We start from the raw sequence: 17,718 nt of genomic DNA, 5'->3' as shown, positions 1-17,718 counted from the left end.
CCGGGGAGGGGGGAGGGGCAGCATGGCGGTGGGCCGCGGTCGGGGAGGTGGGGGGAGGGGGGGGCGACGAGACTGCGTGAGAGTGCCGCTGGCCGCGGGGGGTGGCGGCAGGCGGTTCCGCGGTCTGGGGAAGGATATCGGCTGGAGGAAGAAGAAAGGTTGCCCACCGTTCGATCTGCATCGACAGCTCAAAACGATCGACTGATCCAATTTTAAAACTCTACTCCTATATATAGTCATTCCCTAAGTTACAACGGGAGTAATAAACGGAGAAGTGAAAGTTTTAGTTGTCAATGACCGTAGGAACTTGTTTTATAGTTAGTTTGATTTTTGCAGTAAAAAACTAAAGTTAGTTCAGTTTGCAGAGACAGTAACTAGCTATAGTGATGCATACGATTTCCTGTTTTGTTAAGATCGAGGATAATGCAACAAGTGTGCAAGTTGATGCCTAGCTAATTAATCACTCATGTCCCTTAACTTCAGGTCTTCAGCCGGCCTTTGTTAGTTCCAGAAGCATATCCATGTTGGATCGGTGTGGAGTTTTACCACTTGACAGCATTGCACTTGCACGGCGGGTATTTGTGTACCCAAGTCAACGACGAGCAGCCCGGTCGAGTAGGAGAAGTGGACAGTTTGGTTGACCCCAAGTTATTAACTAACGAACGCACGGTGTGATTGCTAAGCGGATGAGAACATTTTTTGAGTTTTCATTCTGGCGCGAGGAAGAGAGCAAACTTAATCAGTCTCGTGTCGTGGGTGGCGGCTAGTGCTGCCGCAGGGACAGCGACGCGACTGCAAACTTACACGTGCAAGCATCCTACCTGTCGGGCCGTCACAACGAAATCCAATTTTTTTTAAACTTTCATCACAGAACACAAGCGCTCATATACACTCACCCCTATGAACGCACACACGCACACCCTACCCCTATGAGCACCTCCGAAAGACTGAGCCGGCATATCATCTTGAAATTTACGAAGTCACCGTAGGCACCTCGTCGTCGACGGGAAACGTCTCCTCCCATCGCCGGAAATCCTGAAATAAATCCAAGAATAAATGCGAGCATCAAAATTTAAACCCTGATGGGCTGAGGATACCACAGTTCCTTTAACCATCCACCACAGGTTGGTTCACAGTTTTTTTTTTCTTTTTGAATGAACAGAAAGGAAACTTTGTTAGTTAATCCGCGGCTGGCGGCTAGCGCAGCGGGGGACAGCGACGTGACTGCTAATGTACACGCACACGCACACGTATTAGCCTGTCCAGCTGTCACGACGAAAAATCGATTCGACGACGCCAAATGCCAAATTAGAAGGAAACAATAGTCAATCCACGGGTGCAAACAATAAACAAATCAGCACAAAAAAAAGAGGTTAGCGACCGATGGAGATTTGATTTGTTCTTGTTGTGGCTGATCTGATCTGATTCACCAGCTGAACCGAGTCATCATCAATTATAAAAAAGAGAAGGGAAAGGAAAATAGTTGCTGCCCCTGACTGGGTATGCAATAGTAGATCCATCGGAAAGAATTGCTAGCTGATGTGTTGTGCACGCGGGTGCAGGGTCGTAGATCGACGAAACCAGAGTTACAAATTTAAGACAAATCAGCAAAAAACAAGTCAGTGTTGCGCCCCTTGTTTTTCTTTCCTCTGCCGACGAAGGTGATCCATCGGGTCCAACACCATGCAGATTGGAAAGATTGGAAGGTTACGTGCGTGGCATGCAGCACCAGCAATGTCGGTGGTTATACGTACGAACGTGGAGCACGCACGCACGCAGTCGTGAGCCGACCTACCGACGCAGCTACCCACCGTAGTAGGGAGTATGTGTTTGCCAAGTCCAGGGTTTTCGGCCAATCAACGAATGGTTAGAGGTACCGTGGTATCCCAGCCCATTAGGGTTTAAATTCTGATGCTCGCATTTATTTCTGGATTTATTTCAGGATTTTCGGCGATGCACATTCAGTGGGAGGAGACGTTTCCGTCGATGACGAAACGTCTACGATGACTTCGTAGTAAATCTCAGGATGATATGCCGGTTCAGTCTTTTGGATGTGCTCATAAGGATAGATGTGCGTGTGTATGTTTATAGGGATGAGTGTATGCGCATGTATATAAGCGCTTGTGTTTGTAATGATGTTTAAAAAAAAGTCCAGGGCTGTCGTGCATGCATGGTAAAGCCAAGAGTAAAGTCTAATTTAAACCTTAACTTCGTATGTGTAGTCTGTAATGAACCCTGACCTTTGAATCCCTGAAATCGATACCCTGTTTTCTCTGATACCGGTCGTTTGTGACCTTGATGTCGCATCCAAACAGGATTTACGTAGGAAAGGCCGGGATAGCTGAATCAGCTACTGCATGCGGAAAAAGTCAGTCCACCTATGATAGCCTCTACTCTCACCGACGAATGGACCCACATGTCATCTCCATCTTCTCTAATCTCTAGCCATCTCTCCAAAATCTGGTACAGAACGTGAGTGCCCGCCGAACTTTTTCGGCTGGAACGCCGGCCTCTGCGGCGGGCCGGAGGAACTGCTGCGCGTGTCCGCCGAGTTTCTCGACAAAGGTGGCTGCAGCACGGCGTACATGGCGGTGCTCCACGACGGCAGCGTCATGCCCCTGGAGCGGCTCCGCGACACGGTGCCGGTGGCGGCGTCGACCAACCAAGAAGGATTTCGAGCACCACATGGCCCTGCTCGGCCGTCTCCGCCATCCCAATGTTGTGCTCGTGCCGCTCAACGCCTACTACTACGCCCGCAAAAAGTCCACCACTTCCGTTGGGCGCCTGCCGCGTCCGCGGCAGCTTCTGCTCCGGTGCGACTCCCGTGGAAGTTGTTACTTCGGCGGTACTGGCTGCTCCTGCGAGGAGACGCCGTGAACCCCTTCGATGTCGTGTGAGGTGTTCTGCGTGACGAGCGCAGCCACCGCTGTGCGCTGCTGCCACTCGCGCAGGAAGAGGAGCCAACGCTGTAGGAGGAGGATTAAGGCTGCTCCAACGAGGAGTACACGCTGCTGTCAAGGGAGGACAAGGACATCGCCCCGTCACCAACGAAGCCTACTTCCGAGCCCATCTGATGCGTGCGTACCCATTTGTTGTGTGCATGGCTGCCTTTGGAGCTTGATTAATTTGCGCCAAGCGAGCTCGCCGGTGACCCGACAGCAGCCCACGCCCAGCTCCCCACCTAGAGTGCTCCGGCGCTGAACCTGAACTGCAACCCCGTGCACTAGCCCCACATGTAAGGGTTGCTTCTTTGCAGTCAATCCCAGAACTGACCATGTCCACGTTAGTAATCCCAGTCTAAAAACGAGCCAAGGTGAGTAACGACCGGGAATTAGAAGTTCAGGGTATGGATTTTAGGGATTCAAAGATCAGGGTTCATTACGGACTACACATACAAATTTAGGGTTTAAAATAGACTTCACTCTAAAGCCAACGAAGAAAATATGGCACGTACCGCACGGTTGACCGACCGACCGAGCAAGCCGTGCGCGTGCCGGTGCGACCGCTCAACGGGATAGGACACAAGAACGATTGGAGGCTTGGAGCGACGAGAGCGACATGACTGCAGATAGATATCCATATGCGTACGTACGCACGCGCGTGCATTGCCATTTGCAAAGCTAGCAGCCATGACGGCGAAGATCAAACTCCACAATGACTCCTCGAAACGGTTAAGTAGGTAGTACTACTATGGCTGCATTTGACGTGAGCAGGCCGTCACAGTATAAATACAGCGCACGTGCGTAATAATTCGTAATACCACTAGCACGCACGGTTCTTTTTTTTAAAAGGAGGATGCACCCAGGCCTCTGCATCTGGGTGATGCGTGCAGACATTTTATTAATTATTCACAAAAGCTTTACAAAATAATACATCAGTAAGCCCGAAGCCACCATCTAGACGACACCTGGCGCTACTCTTATCCCCTTAATGAAGGGTGCCGAATGTCCGAACCAAATACCAAACAGACATCGCACCAAAGCATAATATCTAAAAAGCCGGATGCCCCATCCAAGCCACAAAGCTGGGACTGGGTGACACACCGGTCCGGCGCACTCTCAGTGAGCACTACATGAGCACGCTGCAAGGGCCGTCGCCTCCGTCGGGGGACGCCGCGGCGCCGTAGAGCCGCGCGATGGCGGCGTGGTGGCAGTGGCCGAGGACCGCGAGCCGGGCGGACACCTCGGCCGGGTCCCGCCGCAGCGCGCGGCGGAAGACGGCAGCCGGGTGGCCCCGGAGCGCGCACCGGAACGAGTTGGACGACCCGGGGGCCAGGCGGTGCGCGGGGGAGAAGTTCTTGGTGGCGGCGGCGAGCTCGGCGAAGGTGAGGAGGAGCGGCAGGTCCGGGAGCGAGTCCTTGAGCGCCTGCAGGGAGGAGGCCGCGGAGGAGGAGGAGGTGGAGAGCGCGGCCGAGGAGGTGGAGTAGGAGGTCGGGTGGGTGCCGTTGGTGTTCGCACGGGGCGAGCGGCGGCCGTGGGCGGTTGCCGTGGTCGGGGTGGTGGCGGAGGAGCGGGCCATGGAGGGCGTGGCGGCGGTGGCCGTGGCGCTCTTGGTCTTGCACATCTGATGCCTGCGGAGGCCAACCATCGGCGACCAGAGAAAGAAGCTCGTCGGACTTTCTTGCTTGCCGACCCAATTTGCTGGCGTGATAAAGGTTTCGCCTTTGGTTTTTTTTCTTCGTCTGTCTATCTCGCTCGCTTTACCTCGCCGAGTTGTTGCCTCGAGAGGAGGAAGACGGCTGGTCGACCGGTCAAATGCGAGTCAAACACCCGTTGCATTTTGAATTGTTCTTGTATATGAAATGTTCTTTGTTCAGCTGTTTATCCGTTTTACATGGAGGGTCAAAGGGATCCACAATGGGGTGAAGTTTGTCTGAAATCCCGGAATGACAAATTTATCTTCCACCTCTTCATCGCCCGTCACTTGATCATCGTCGAGAAATTAGGGTTTGATGTTTCCTCTCTAATCATGGTGAGCAAATGCTTGACCACCATATTGATCTCGACACACCGAGGAGGTGCGGGGAGAAACTAGGAGCGGCGAGGAAAACGATGAGGGGTAAATCGAATGCATGACAACGGACGAAAACTACCTTTCTGTACTCCCTATGTTTGTTTTTACTTGCGTATAAAATTTGTTTGAAGTCAAACCACGTCAAAGTTTGATCAAATTTTTCTTAAAAATATTAACATTTACAATACAAAAGTTATATAGTATGAAAAATAATTTCATGATGCATCTAATGATATTGATTTCATATTGTGAATGTCGATATTTTTTTCTTATATAATTGGTCAAGCCTTGCGAAGTTTGACTTTAGACAAAATTTATATGCAGACTAAAAAAAGGACGGAGATGTGATCATGAGCACCAACCAAAATGATGATACATGGAGAAGTGAAAGTTTTTAGTAACCTTAGCATCGAGTTGGATTACTACAGTTAGTTTGATTTCCCCCGCAAAAAAAAGAAAAATTGTGGCTAGTACGATTCACAGAGACAATTGCTAGCTACAGTAATGCATAAGTTTTTTTTTCCAGATCGAGGGCAATGCAACAAGTGTGCAACTTGATGCCTGATTAGTCACTCATGTCCCTTAACATCCTGCTGTGATGGCCAAAACCAGTTTGCCAACACACCAATGTGAGAAAAAAAAAACAGACTCGCCAACCAGACGACGTCTAGACGAGCGTGACGACCTACAACACTGCTACATTCTTTTTTTAGGGAACAATACTACATTCAGTGCGACTGTATAATGCCAGTCGATATGCTGCCCTATTTTGATCGCGTTTAAGCTTCAATGAAATAAACTCTCGTTTTCATAAAATTCTTGTTCTCAGCAATCGGGTGACCATAAGCTGAGTCTGGTAAGCTCTCCCCCGATGAGTCTGGCTGGCTGGACAATAACTGGGCCATGAGGTGCCGATTGCCAATGAGTGATTGATCAATGGCGAGCAATGACCACACTACTCACGGAGAGTAACCTTGGCGGCACGGCCTCAAGCTCGATTTGCATCTTGCATCACCGGTGGCCGGACCAGTTGCAGAGTGTACGTAGATAACGAATCAATGTAGACCAAAGCTGCCCGACCCGGCAGAATAACAGGGGGAGGCACAACAACGACGTGAATCAGTGTATGCATGTTCTAGTTCTTGTTAGACATCAATAATTTCCAATGCCTTCTATGCCTATATCCACCACATTCAAATCTCCAGTGCACATAGACATATCACATAATGCATGAAAATGGGATTCTAAGACGAATGCAAACCGAGAATTGAGTTATTCCCTAGGGAAGCCTCGCTTCTTATAAAAGTGGTGTGTGTGGCAGACTATGCTTGAAGTCACGTCCTTTTTTAGGTCCAACAACTAAGAATCCTTTAGTTATGCGCTTGGTCCTATGGTTGGTGAGCCAGCGTGAGAGCTTTATGGGTCTTTTAGATGAATGATGAATTTTCTTAGCCTTTTCTTTTCATAAAGGAATAATTTAATTGATCTTTTAACATCTATATCAAGACGACTCGCTTAGCCAACAAACAATTCATCATTACAAAATTCATGAAAAATAAAGCCAATGGCTAACATCCCATCATCAAAGAGAAACATGAGCTAAGCTAAGTAAAACCAACAACATTTAGTAACTTCTCATGCGATGATCGCATTAATGCTAATTTGGGAGTCACTTGGAGGGTTCCATTTAAATTTAGGTATCTCATGCTTTTGTTTGGAGTTATGTGCGCCCATAGAGTGTGCACTTATGTTTGTAGTTGAGAGGGCCACCCACGGGAAAATTCAAACATGTATTTGTTCAGAAGAAACAAGAGAAACATACTGAACTTACATACTACACTAGAGCAACATGATTAAATGGACATAAACTTTCATACTTACCTACTCTCTAATCAAAGCCAAATAATTAGACATCGAGAACTAGCAGATAGATGACATTACTCGCAAGCAAGTATGCACTAAGAGGGAACAAGGTAAATGATGGAAGCTTCTGAGCTAGGTGCCATTGGTGTTCGCACGGGGCGCACGACGACCGTGGTGGTCGCCGTCGGGGTGGTGGCGGAGGAGCAGGCTGTGTGCGGCGCGGCGGCGGTGTCAAACGCGAGTCAAACACCGTTGCATTTTGAATTGTTCTGTAGTACGAAATATTCTTATTCAGCTGTTTATCCGTTTTACATGGGGAGTCAATGGGATCCACAATGGGGTGAAGTTTGTGGGAATGACAAATTTATCTTCCGCCTCTTCATCGCCTGCCGTTTGATACCCGTCGAGAAATCTAGGGTTCGATGTTTCGTCTCTAATGATAGGGATCAAATGCTCGACCACCATATTGATCTCGACACGCAGAGGAGGTGCAAGGAGAAACTAGGAGCGAAGGAGGGGTAACATCTATATTCCCTCTGTAACTTTTTATAAGACGTTTTAAAGTCCATGCTAGTGTCCAACAAAGTCTTATATTAAGTTACAGCGGGAGTAATAAGGGAGAAGTGAAAGTTTCAGTGACTGTAGCATCATGTTTGATTAGTTATAGTTAGTTCGATTCACAGAGACAATTGCTATCTAGAGTAATGCATAAGATTTCCTCTTTTGTGTTCAGATCAAGGATAATGCAAGTGTGCAACTTGATCCCTAATTAATCACTCATGTCCCTTAACTTCAGCTTAGTTGGTTCGGGAAGCATCCATCTTGGTCGGGGATTGGATCGATTTGGAGTTTTACCAATTGACTGAACTTATCTCCACTTGCACGGCGGGTATATGTATATTTGTGGGTAGTCAACGACGAGCAGCCCGGTCGAGTAGGAGAAGTGGACAGTTTGGTTGACCCCCAAGTTAACTAATGAACGCACGGTGTGAATGCCAATCGGATGAGAACATTTTTGAGTTTTCATTTGGCGTGAGGAAGAGAACAAAAACAATCAATCAATCTCATCTCGTGGCTGGGTGGCGGCTAGTGCTCCAGGGACAGCCACGCGACTGCAGAACGTACACGTGTTAGCATCGATCCTACCTGTCACTACGAAAACCAATTTGCCAAACAGCAAGGGGAAAGGTAACTCGCCGACCAGACGACGTCTAGTGGACGGTGACGATCGGATCGGGTTAGGAAAAGTCAAGCATCCGCGTTGTTTTGAGCCGTTTTCGGACCGAGTTTTGTCGAAATTGCCGCGAGAGTTGGGAGTTTTTACGCGGAACCCTGGCGAATCAAAGAGACCCTCACAAAGTGAGCTCACATTTGGCGGTGTGACCCTACATCCCTCACTTTCATCAAGCACCGTCTTATGACTCCTAACATCGATCTGGAGCACATGAGACAGGATATGGTTGTGTGAGAGGAGGACAAATAGGAGCAGCATCATGGGTTAGGTGTCATCTTCTTTTTTTGCCCAGTGAAAGAAATTTATTCCAAGGGTTACAATCGAGAGGCAGAAAGCTCCTGAGTACACGGTGGTTCCTTATGTAGCCATACAACAATACTACATTTACGTGCGACTGTATAATGCCAACCGATATGCTACCCTATTTTGATCACGTTTAAACTTCATTGCAATAAACTCCCGTTTTCATTAATATCTTATTCTCAGCAATAACTGCAATCAGGTAACCATAGCTGAGTGTGACAAGCTCTCCCCTACAATAACTGGGCCATCAAGTGCCGATTGCCAATGAGCGATCGATCAACGACGAGCAATGACCACACTACTCACAGAGAGCAACAGTGGCACGGTCTCGAGCTCGATTTGCATCTTGCAACACCAGTGGCTGCATCATGTGCGAGAGTATATAAAGAAGTAGAACAATCTTTTCTACTCTCTTTTTTTGTCTTGGAGATAAAAAGACATGTGTACAGCTGGACACTTGATCATATACGAATCTGGCCATCTAATTTTTTTGTGACATGCATTAATATTTTATTAGTTAAATTTATGGTCGAAATTTGTCATAAAATACGAAGGAGACCAATAAATCAGGACAGAGGTACTAGATACACTAGCTAGACTAATAGTGGTGGTATAAGATTTCACTTTTGTCCAGATAAGAGGAATGCAAGCGTACAGCTTGAGGCTTAATTAATTACTCATGCCCCTTTAACTTGAGCCTTAGTTAGTTCGAGACGCATCCATGTTTGCCCGGGATTGGATCGGTTTGGAGTTTACCACTTGACTGCATTGCACCTGCACGGTGGGTTTGTAGTTTTTGTACCTTGTCAACGGCGAGATACCCGGCCGGTTGGGTTGGGTCAGGAAATATTACTAGTAGTAGCAGGAGAAGTTGAGTATTTTGGTTGACCCGAAGTAACTAATTAACGGCCGGTGTGGATGCTAAGCGGAAGCAGAAGAGAACATTTTACAATTTTTAACTTTGGGCAGTGAGGAAGAGAGCAAAAACAATCAATCAATCTCGTGGGTGGCGGCTAGCGCTGCAGGGGACAGCGACGTGACTGCTAATTGACGTACACGCACACGTATTATTAGCTTGCCCGGCTGTCACGGCGAAAAATCGGCTCGACGACGGCAAATGCCAAAATTAGAACGAAATTAATGATAACCCACGAGTGTGTACGTATGTGTCCCCTGGTCCATCACTAACTTATCTTTTGCGGATTTGTCTATTGCAAGTAGTACGTACCATTTATAAAATTTGATTTCGTCTACGACCCTGCACAAGCGTGCACAACATTAGCTAGCAATAATGCACATGCGGTCGGTCTTCCTTTCTTTCCCTAGCAAAACATTCCGTTCTACTGCATGCCCAGTCAGGGACAAGCAACTCTCCTTTTCCTTTTTTTATTTGATGATGACTCGGTTCAGCTAGCGAATCGGATCAGATAGAAGATCAGATCAGCCGCGACAAGAACGAATCAAGCCTCCATCGGTCGCCAACCTTTTTCTTTAATGGGTATGCGTGTATGCATTTATAAAAATGAGTGTATATGCATGAGCATCTGCGTCTGTTGCAACCGCTGCGGATCAGCGTCCGTTCGTTCCCATGGTACGATTCGGTTCGGTTTGCCAAGTCCAGGGCTTTCGTGCATGGGAAAGGCCATGAGGAAATATGACACGCACGGTTGACCGACCGAACAAATGGACCGACGAGAGCGACGTGACTGCGTTCGTTCCCATGCGTACGCACGCGCGTGCGTTTCCTACATGTCCGCGCGACCGATCTGCAACCAAGATTAAACTCCATCATGACTACTCGAAACGGTTAAGTGGTACGTGAGCATGCCGCCACAATATAAATACAGCGCACTGCGCACGTGCTTAATCATTCCGAGTGCCACGGTTCCTGACTGAGTATGCAGTGGAACGGAATGTTGCCGACGAAGGTGATCCATCAGGTCAAAGACCATGCAGACCGGAACGTTACGTGCGTGGCATGCAGCACCAGCAGTGTCGGTGGTTATAGCACGAACGTGGACAGATGGATGAATGGACCGATCGCCGTACGTCTCCATGCAGCACCAGCACGCACGCACGCAGTATAAATATAGCGCACGTGCTTAATCATTCCTAGCACCACAACCATGGTTCCTTCTGCAGGTTCTGAACTGAACCTGCAACTGATGGCCGTCATGCGCCGTTGAACTCGCGAGTCAAACAAAATGGCTCAATCCATTCCGTTGACCAGGTAGTATGTTTGCTTCAGTATGCTGTATGCATGAACATCCGTCAGCTGAGTGGCAGGTGCATATAATGCTAGCAATAACCTAGCAGCAAACAAGCAACCGTCTCATCTTCTTGTTCTTCTACGCAATATATATTGTGTTGTTGTCAGCTGACCGACAAATGTATAATACTAGCAATAATGTAGCAAATAATTAATATCCCCTGGCATTCTTCATCTTTATCATATCGTTTTTCAAGCTTCTGATGTGCGGTGACCCGTGACCGGTCCGATTTAGACCCTAAACTTCAAAACCCTAAATTTAAAACCTTGAAATATGACTCCAGGTCCAACCCCTCTATTTGCAATCCTGAATTTCCTTAGAACACTTCAACCCTGGTTTGGACAGTGGCGGTTTGCGTTTCGGGGGACTGAAAAAAATGTGGAGATATTCAAATGAAATCCCCTTTTGCACATGATAGGATTATATAACTACCAAAAATTCATTAAAACAATACAAGTTAGTATGTGTATCATGTGCAAAAATGGCAAGCGATAAATAGTCCTCTTTTGTTTTTTGTTTTGTGTAGAAGAGAACTTTTAGTATTTTTGGCCAATTTTTGTGTCTTCAGTTCGTAGCATCAATGCGCCACGTTTTAATATTACTATATTCTTAACTTGAAAGATGTAGAATCGCCCTGAATAGCCGAGTTAATACTGTTTAGTGGATAACCGAGTGGATGTGTTGAGAGTGGTTTCACATTATTGCCTTTCGTGGTTTCAAAAGTTTTTATAACAATTCACTGGTTTGAGAAAGCGAAAAGTGGAAAATTTGAGCAACCGATATGCATGATTACCAAGAAAGCTTCATTGTACTCTGGAAGTAGTACCGCCTATCCATGGCTGTATAGGACGGAAGCATGATGCTGACATAGTACAAATGAATACAGCGCAACTAATTATTACTGTATTAAGTAATCAATTGTGTAGTCTCCATCATCTTCTAGCTAGTACTCCCTCCGTTCGGAATTACTTGTCACAAAAATGAATGTATCTAGACGTATTTTAGTTCTAGATACATCCATTTCAGCGACGAATAATTCCGAACGGAGGAAGTACAGACGATCGATGTACGTGTTGATGTAGTCAGGCTAACAAACAAGACAGAGAACACTTCAGCAGTTCAGCCTGAAACCTCTGTTCGTATTTTGACTCGCGGCAGACGGAGGACCAGATCAGCTATATGCGATAAAAAAAATCAAGCCTAGATCAGACACAATTTATAGAATTTTGAAGTTAGGAAAACAACTTTTTAATCAAGGAAGATACTAACCCGTTTTCCTTCTATACCATGCTCTTGTTAATCAAGGCCCCAGCCCATCTCAGGCCGAAAAAAACCAGGGCTCTATGGAAGGAGCGGCTGAAGTGTTCGGACGGTCTAGGCTGGACATTAGATAGCTAAAAGTGTCCAGACGGTCCAAGCCGGATATTTGTGGGAGGTTTGATGCTCTGTGTTGAAGATGTATCAAGCATGATCGGTCGTAAATCTTTTTAGTTAATCAAGCTCGTCCTAACAGGAAAATATATGTTCATTAATAGTAAACCAATTTTCCTTTCTTTCTCAAAAAGAAGTCAATCAAATCTATTAAAATGTTCAACCAAAAATACAATGCATCAAAAATGAAATAAAAACTACAACGATGTCCTTGGACAATCACTGCCATTGCAAGAATGAGCTACTGACGGCCACCGCCACCGCTCCCACATCGGAGCCAGCATGACCTTGTCAATGATAGTCAGAAAGTCTTCTTGCCTGTACCCCTAAGGACAAGTGCCTTGAGCCGTACTGTTTCCGCTGAACTCTTGAATCGATTTGAAGTGCCCGACACCAAATCTCGCCGTCGCGAACGCGCGGTGAGAAAACTTAATCTCTCCGCCTCGAGGAGCCGGCAGAAATCATCTACAATGGAGCTCCATATAATCCGTTCAATGAATGAACTTGAGAGGGACCAGAGTCCGAAAGACTGACACAATGAAGAATCGCCGCCATCCATCCGAGCGCCGCCCCTAAGAAACCTAACCTATCTACTAACTGTAGCGGAATGGTGAATCCACATGCTCGGCGGAGAAGAACGAGGGGAGAATGTCTTTTACAAAAGAAGAAGAAGAAAAACGTTCGAAAGCAAAATTTTCATACTCTCGTGCCCGTAGGAAAACAGGTTTGTATGCACCAGGAACGTCGCCGAGCTGCTAGAGCAAGGCGACGGCGCCTTGCCTCAAGCAGCGGGCGCAATAAAGGCTGCACCTCTTTTCTTCCTTGGCTACGGCGGTGGTTGTTGCCTCTGCCGAACGAAAGCTGGCCTGCCGATCGGGTCAAAGATAGGCCCGCTGATGAATCCGCTGCAGTTAACTGAGCGCACGCGACGGCCGGATGACGGCGTTACGTACGTAGTGTCAATGGTTATACTCCCTCCGTTCCCAAATATAAGTCTTTTTAAAGATTTCAACAAATGACTACATACGGAGTAAAATAAGTGAATCTATATTCTAAAAGACTTATATTTAGGAACGGAGCGAGTACTACGTATATGCATGTGTACTGCATGGACAAATGAATGAACGGACTGAGCGCCGTCTCCAGCACGCACGATGACCTGCGGATGCATTGCCAAGTCCAGGGCTTTCGTGGTAAAGGCAACCAAGAAAATATGGCACGTACGCACCGCACGGTTGACCGACCGACCGACGAGCTGTGCGCCAGCCTGCCAGTGCGAACTCTGAACGGAAGAGAACAAAAGATGGTATCGGGTAGGAGAACAAATGGACCGACGAGAGCGACGTGACTGCGGATATATATCCAGTTATCCACACGCGTACGCAGCCAACACAGCGAAGATCAAACTCCACAATGACTACTCCAAACGAAAATGAAAAGAGTTAATTACGCTATTAGTACACAAACTTGCACGATGCGTACAAATCCATACACTAAGTTGAAAAAGACACAAATTAGCCCTACAACTTGTACTTGAGGTACATTTACATACATTTTTGTCCGTGACCATTAACTGTGCAGCAACAAGTCTGCCTTCCTCTGCTCCTTGATCATCATGGGAATGCTCGCCAGAAGCATACGCCACAAGGAGGTCCCTGACATAAGAAATACAGTACTATAGGTTTCCCACACCTTGTCTTATGTTGTTTTGGGAGCTTGGGCGCGAGCTTCATTAGCGACACGTATGAATTCCTAAGCATGCCGTCACAGTAAAAACCGCAGCGCATCTTCTTAATCATTTGTGACACGCTCGAGCGTGGTCTTGCACAGCAGCTGCAACAGCGAAACGGATTGCCGTCATGCATCACGGGGGAATTTACGTGTCTGATGAAACCGCACAAAAGGCAGAATATGCGATGAACTGCGTTAGGGCACTCGGACATTGCAGCAGATTCAGAGGAGCCGTTAGTCAGTGATGATCATGCAGTGTATAATTTTTACTAAATGACCCCTGAAGGTCCTTATTTCAGGCGACGAAATAAGTTTTTAGGGAGGTCAGTGCACGAAATAAGGACCTCCAGGGGCCATTTAGTAAAAAATTATACTCAGGCAGTTGCCTATGTGCTTCCTGCTGCCTTATTAAAACCATCAGTGGTGATCACACTTCCTGCTGTACTATTAAGTCTGCAATGTACGGATACCGTGTTTAGATCTAACGAACTTTTTTTTTTTGAAACGGAGGCCAAAAATTTGCCTCATATATTAAATAAGAAGAGGAGAGTTTGTTACAACACACATCCCAGAATACAGCATGACAATTATTCTCGCAATAGATCTACCGAACTTTAGGTTGTTGTTTAAAAGACCGTGCATAGTGGGTTCAGGAGTGCACTGCATGACGCGCACTGCCCTTGTCCACCTCTATATATATACCTCTAGCGTGTTGTGCCGTTAATTAGTTTCATTCGTTGATGTCTTCTTCCTATTATTCTTCACAAATATATAGTATATATGTGGCACGAAACGGAATAGGCGTGCTTGCTTCCAAACTTTTTTTAGTTGATTTTGGATACACTTGTACTGAAATGCGAGCCCAGGAAGTAGATGCGTAATTGCCTAAAACGATGGAAATGCAAAAAAGATGGTTCATTTCCGAGCTATCGTCCTAGCTAGGATAGAGACAAAAAAACGAGATGTTATTTAGTACTCCCTCTGTAAACTAATATAAGAGTGTTTAGATCACTAAAATAGTAATCTAAACGATCTTATATTAGTTTACGGAGGGAGTACATGTATATGGGCAAAAGTGGATTTACGTCTTGCAACCAAGAGGCAAGTGGGTTAACTGAAACTGTCTAAGTTTTTCCCTTCTTGTTTGAACGAATTTGTCACAGTAATCTTGTGTTTTGACAAGATGCCGGAGTTCCTGACCGAGCTGATGTTTGTTATCGCATTATGGGTCATGCAGAGAATATGTCGAAAGAAGCTGGCAGCGTGGTGATATCCACAGGAGAAGACGTGCTGCTTGGAAATTCACGGCTGCCAGAAGAAGCTGAGGGAGTGGCAATATCGCCAGGAGACGGCATGGCCCCTGTACATTCTCCGCAGCTTCAGCAGCAAGAGATCACTATCGACCATGGTCCGCACATGTCCAGATGAGCTGCTGAAAGTAATAAAAGGAGCCAATGGCATGACGGGCGCCTGGCAGCAGTAGCCGTGGATGGCCTTCAGAGTCTGGTGCCTCCCAGTCGCGGCAACGACGGTTCTGCTGAAAAGAAGCACGAAGCTTTCCGATCCTGGTTGCTGCTCCTGATGTCGCTGGTTGCCACTGTCACCTTCACCGCAGGGCTCACCCCACCCGGTGGTTTCTGGGCCACCGACGACAAAGCCAACGTGTACGTCGCTGGTATGTCAGTTATGCGCAGCAAATTTTACTGGAGGTACTTGGCCTTTTACTACAGCAACACGACCGCTTTCTTCACGTCCTTGATGACCATTGGAATGCTCGCCAGAAACATAAATAACCTACGGCCCACTGACTTGCAGAGTAATATTTTCAAATGCACTGTAGTTGTTTGTTTTCTGAGCTTGGGGTGTAGCTATATCTCCGGAACGTGGGACGGATCGCCTGGTGGACTGACTTACCCCATTGGTGTGTTTCTACTCAACATTGATTACATGTTCGTCCTGGCTTGGAGTCTGAAATTGATGCAAAGCCGCAGTGGATCCAATGCAATAAATCCTTAATAGGTTGGCTTACTGCTATGGATAAATTAGTACAGTAAGGAAGAAGATTTTACAGAAGAAACAAGAAGAGAAGTCCTTACAGCAGCCTGCCTTCAAATTTATGCCGTCACAGGGGAAACAATTGGCCTGATTTCGATTTGTAAACGTGTGTGAGAACTGGTTTTGCTATTCAAGACTCCTATTTGTAAACGTCAAGTTGTAATTTGATTCATGTCAAGAATACTCCATCATCTCTTTTGTGGGTTCAGATTGGCTGAATTTGCACAACAGTCACCTCATTCTGCCTCTGCGAACCGTCAGATAACAAACAGACAGCCTAGATTTAGCTTCTAATCTGAACCGTTCGCCTCATTTTGCCAGCGTGGACCGTTTTCTCCTGCAGCAGTGCGCTGTAAATATTTACTGTAGCACCTAATCTGAACAGTTTGCCTCAGACCGGATGGCTCACAGAGAGCAAAGTAAGTGATGTTGTAGCTTAACTGTTTTGGTTTCTCAACGTGAGCTAATCGGGAGCGGCCGTCTTTGTCAGCTAGACCTCCGCATTGTTGGTGGTCGCACAAAAATTACTAGCTATTGAGATATACGAAGGAAGATGGTAGACGCAAGAATGCCTTCGAAATTTCTCTACGAGTTGCATGATGTGAAGTGATATCTAAGGCCATCTCCAACAATCGCCTGCAACCTAAGCGGACGCGACCACTCACTCACTGGAACCGGTATTGAAGCGGCGCCGATTGCATGCCTGTTGCGCACGCCTTCTCTCCACATTGAAATGACATTCGCCTGCCCGCCTACCTTTATTAAAGCAGTGTGTCCCAAGGAACCTATTCCGGCGCCCTAAGCGCCACATGTCCGTTCTTGTGCTGCCCGGAATTAAACACCTCTCTAATTGACACCTCGCATCCGCCCACTATTTAAACGTGGCCAGGCGCCGGGCGAGAACCACACCACACCTCCGCTCTTCATCTCCTCCTTGTACCTTGCCGCACCGCCGAAGCCGGCACTGCTCCGAGGTGATGCACAACCGAGGCCGGCACTACCTGGACTGCCCAAAGGAGGTGCACCGAGGCCGCCGAAACCATCCTCCATTTCGCTGTAATTGCTTGCCGGAGTGGAACAACCAAAGCTACCTCTGAGCTCTGATAGCCTCAGCGCCGAGGCATTGCTGGGCGAGAGCTCTGGGGCAGAATGTGGTGATGTTATGTTCTGAGAAGCAGGGCTCAATTATATCGTAATCATTTGCAACGCAACAACACACTGGAAAATAACAGTATAAAAACAATAGAACCGAGTTTCAGTAAACAAGGTACTCCCTCTATAAACTAATATAAGAGCGTTCAGATCACTAAATATCTGAACGCTCTTATATTAGTTTACAGAGGGAGTAATATTGACTAGAAAATACTCCCTCCGTTCCTAAATATAAGTCTTTGTAGAGGTTTCAAATGGTGACTACATACGGAACAAAATGAGTGAATCTACACTCTAAAATATGTCTATATACATCCGTATGTGGTGACCATTTGAAATCTCTAAAAAGACTTATATTTAGGAACGGAGGGAGTATTTGAGAACGGAGCACTGGAACTACGAGTGGCGGTGCTCCAGGTTTTGTTTGTGTAAACGCCGCGGAGGAAAGGAATGGGACAGCTGATTAAAACTGTTCATCAGTGTCAGTGCGAAACGCTCAACAAGCAGAGCGCAATCTACGACAAGCACGCGACTGCAAACATCTGCCCGTCAACATCAGAGTGCAATTCAAACACACGGCAGGTAAAATAAGATGCACTTGGTTTTACCCAACAGTTTCAGGCAGCATGTTTAGCACAACAAGAATACACCACATGAACTGCATGC

General features: G+C 46.8%; 1 protein-coding gene across 1 annotated transcript in view; it reads right to left on the bottom strand.

Moving 5' to 3' along the window:
• The window catches only part of LOC123146202 (lysM domain receptor-like kinase 3), a 7,767-nt gene extending 3,082 nt beyond the window's left edge, over window positions 1-4,685 (bottom strand). Inside the window, exon 1 of the mRNA XM_044565813.1 lies at window positions 4,183-4,685. Coding sequence (XP_044421748.1) covers window positions 4,183-4,587 — 405 coding nt within the window. The 5' untranslated portion in view covers window positions 4,588-4,685. The remainder of the gene's footprint in view (window positions 1-4,182) is intronic.
• Window positions 4,686-17,718: the final 13,033 nt, after the last annotated feature.

This window comes from Triticum aestivum, chromosome 6D (assembly GCF_018294505.1).
Source record: "Triticum aestivum cultivar Chinese Spring chromosome 6D, IWGSC CS RefSeq v2.1, whole genome shotgun sequence".
NCBI classification, from domain to species: domain Eukaryota; kingdom Viridiplantae; phylum Streptophyta; class Magnoliopsida; order Poales; family Poaceae; genus Triticum; species Triticum aestivum.
The sequence above is the reverse complement of the archived record's forward strand: the minus strand, read 5'-3'. Positions and strand labels throughout refer to the sequence as shown.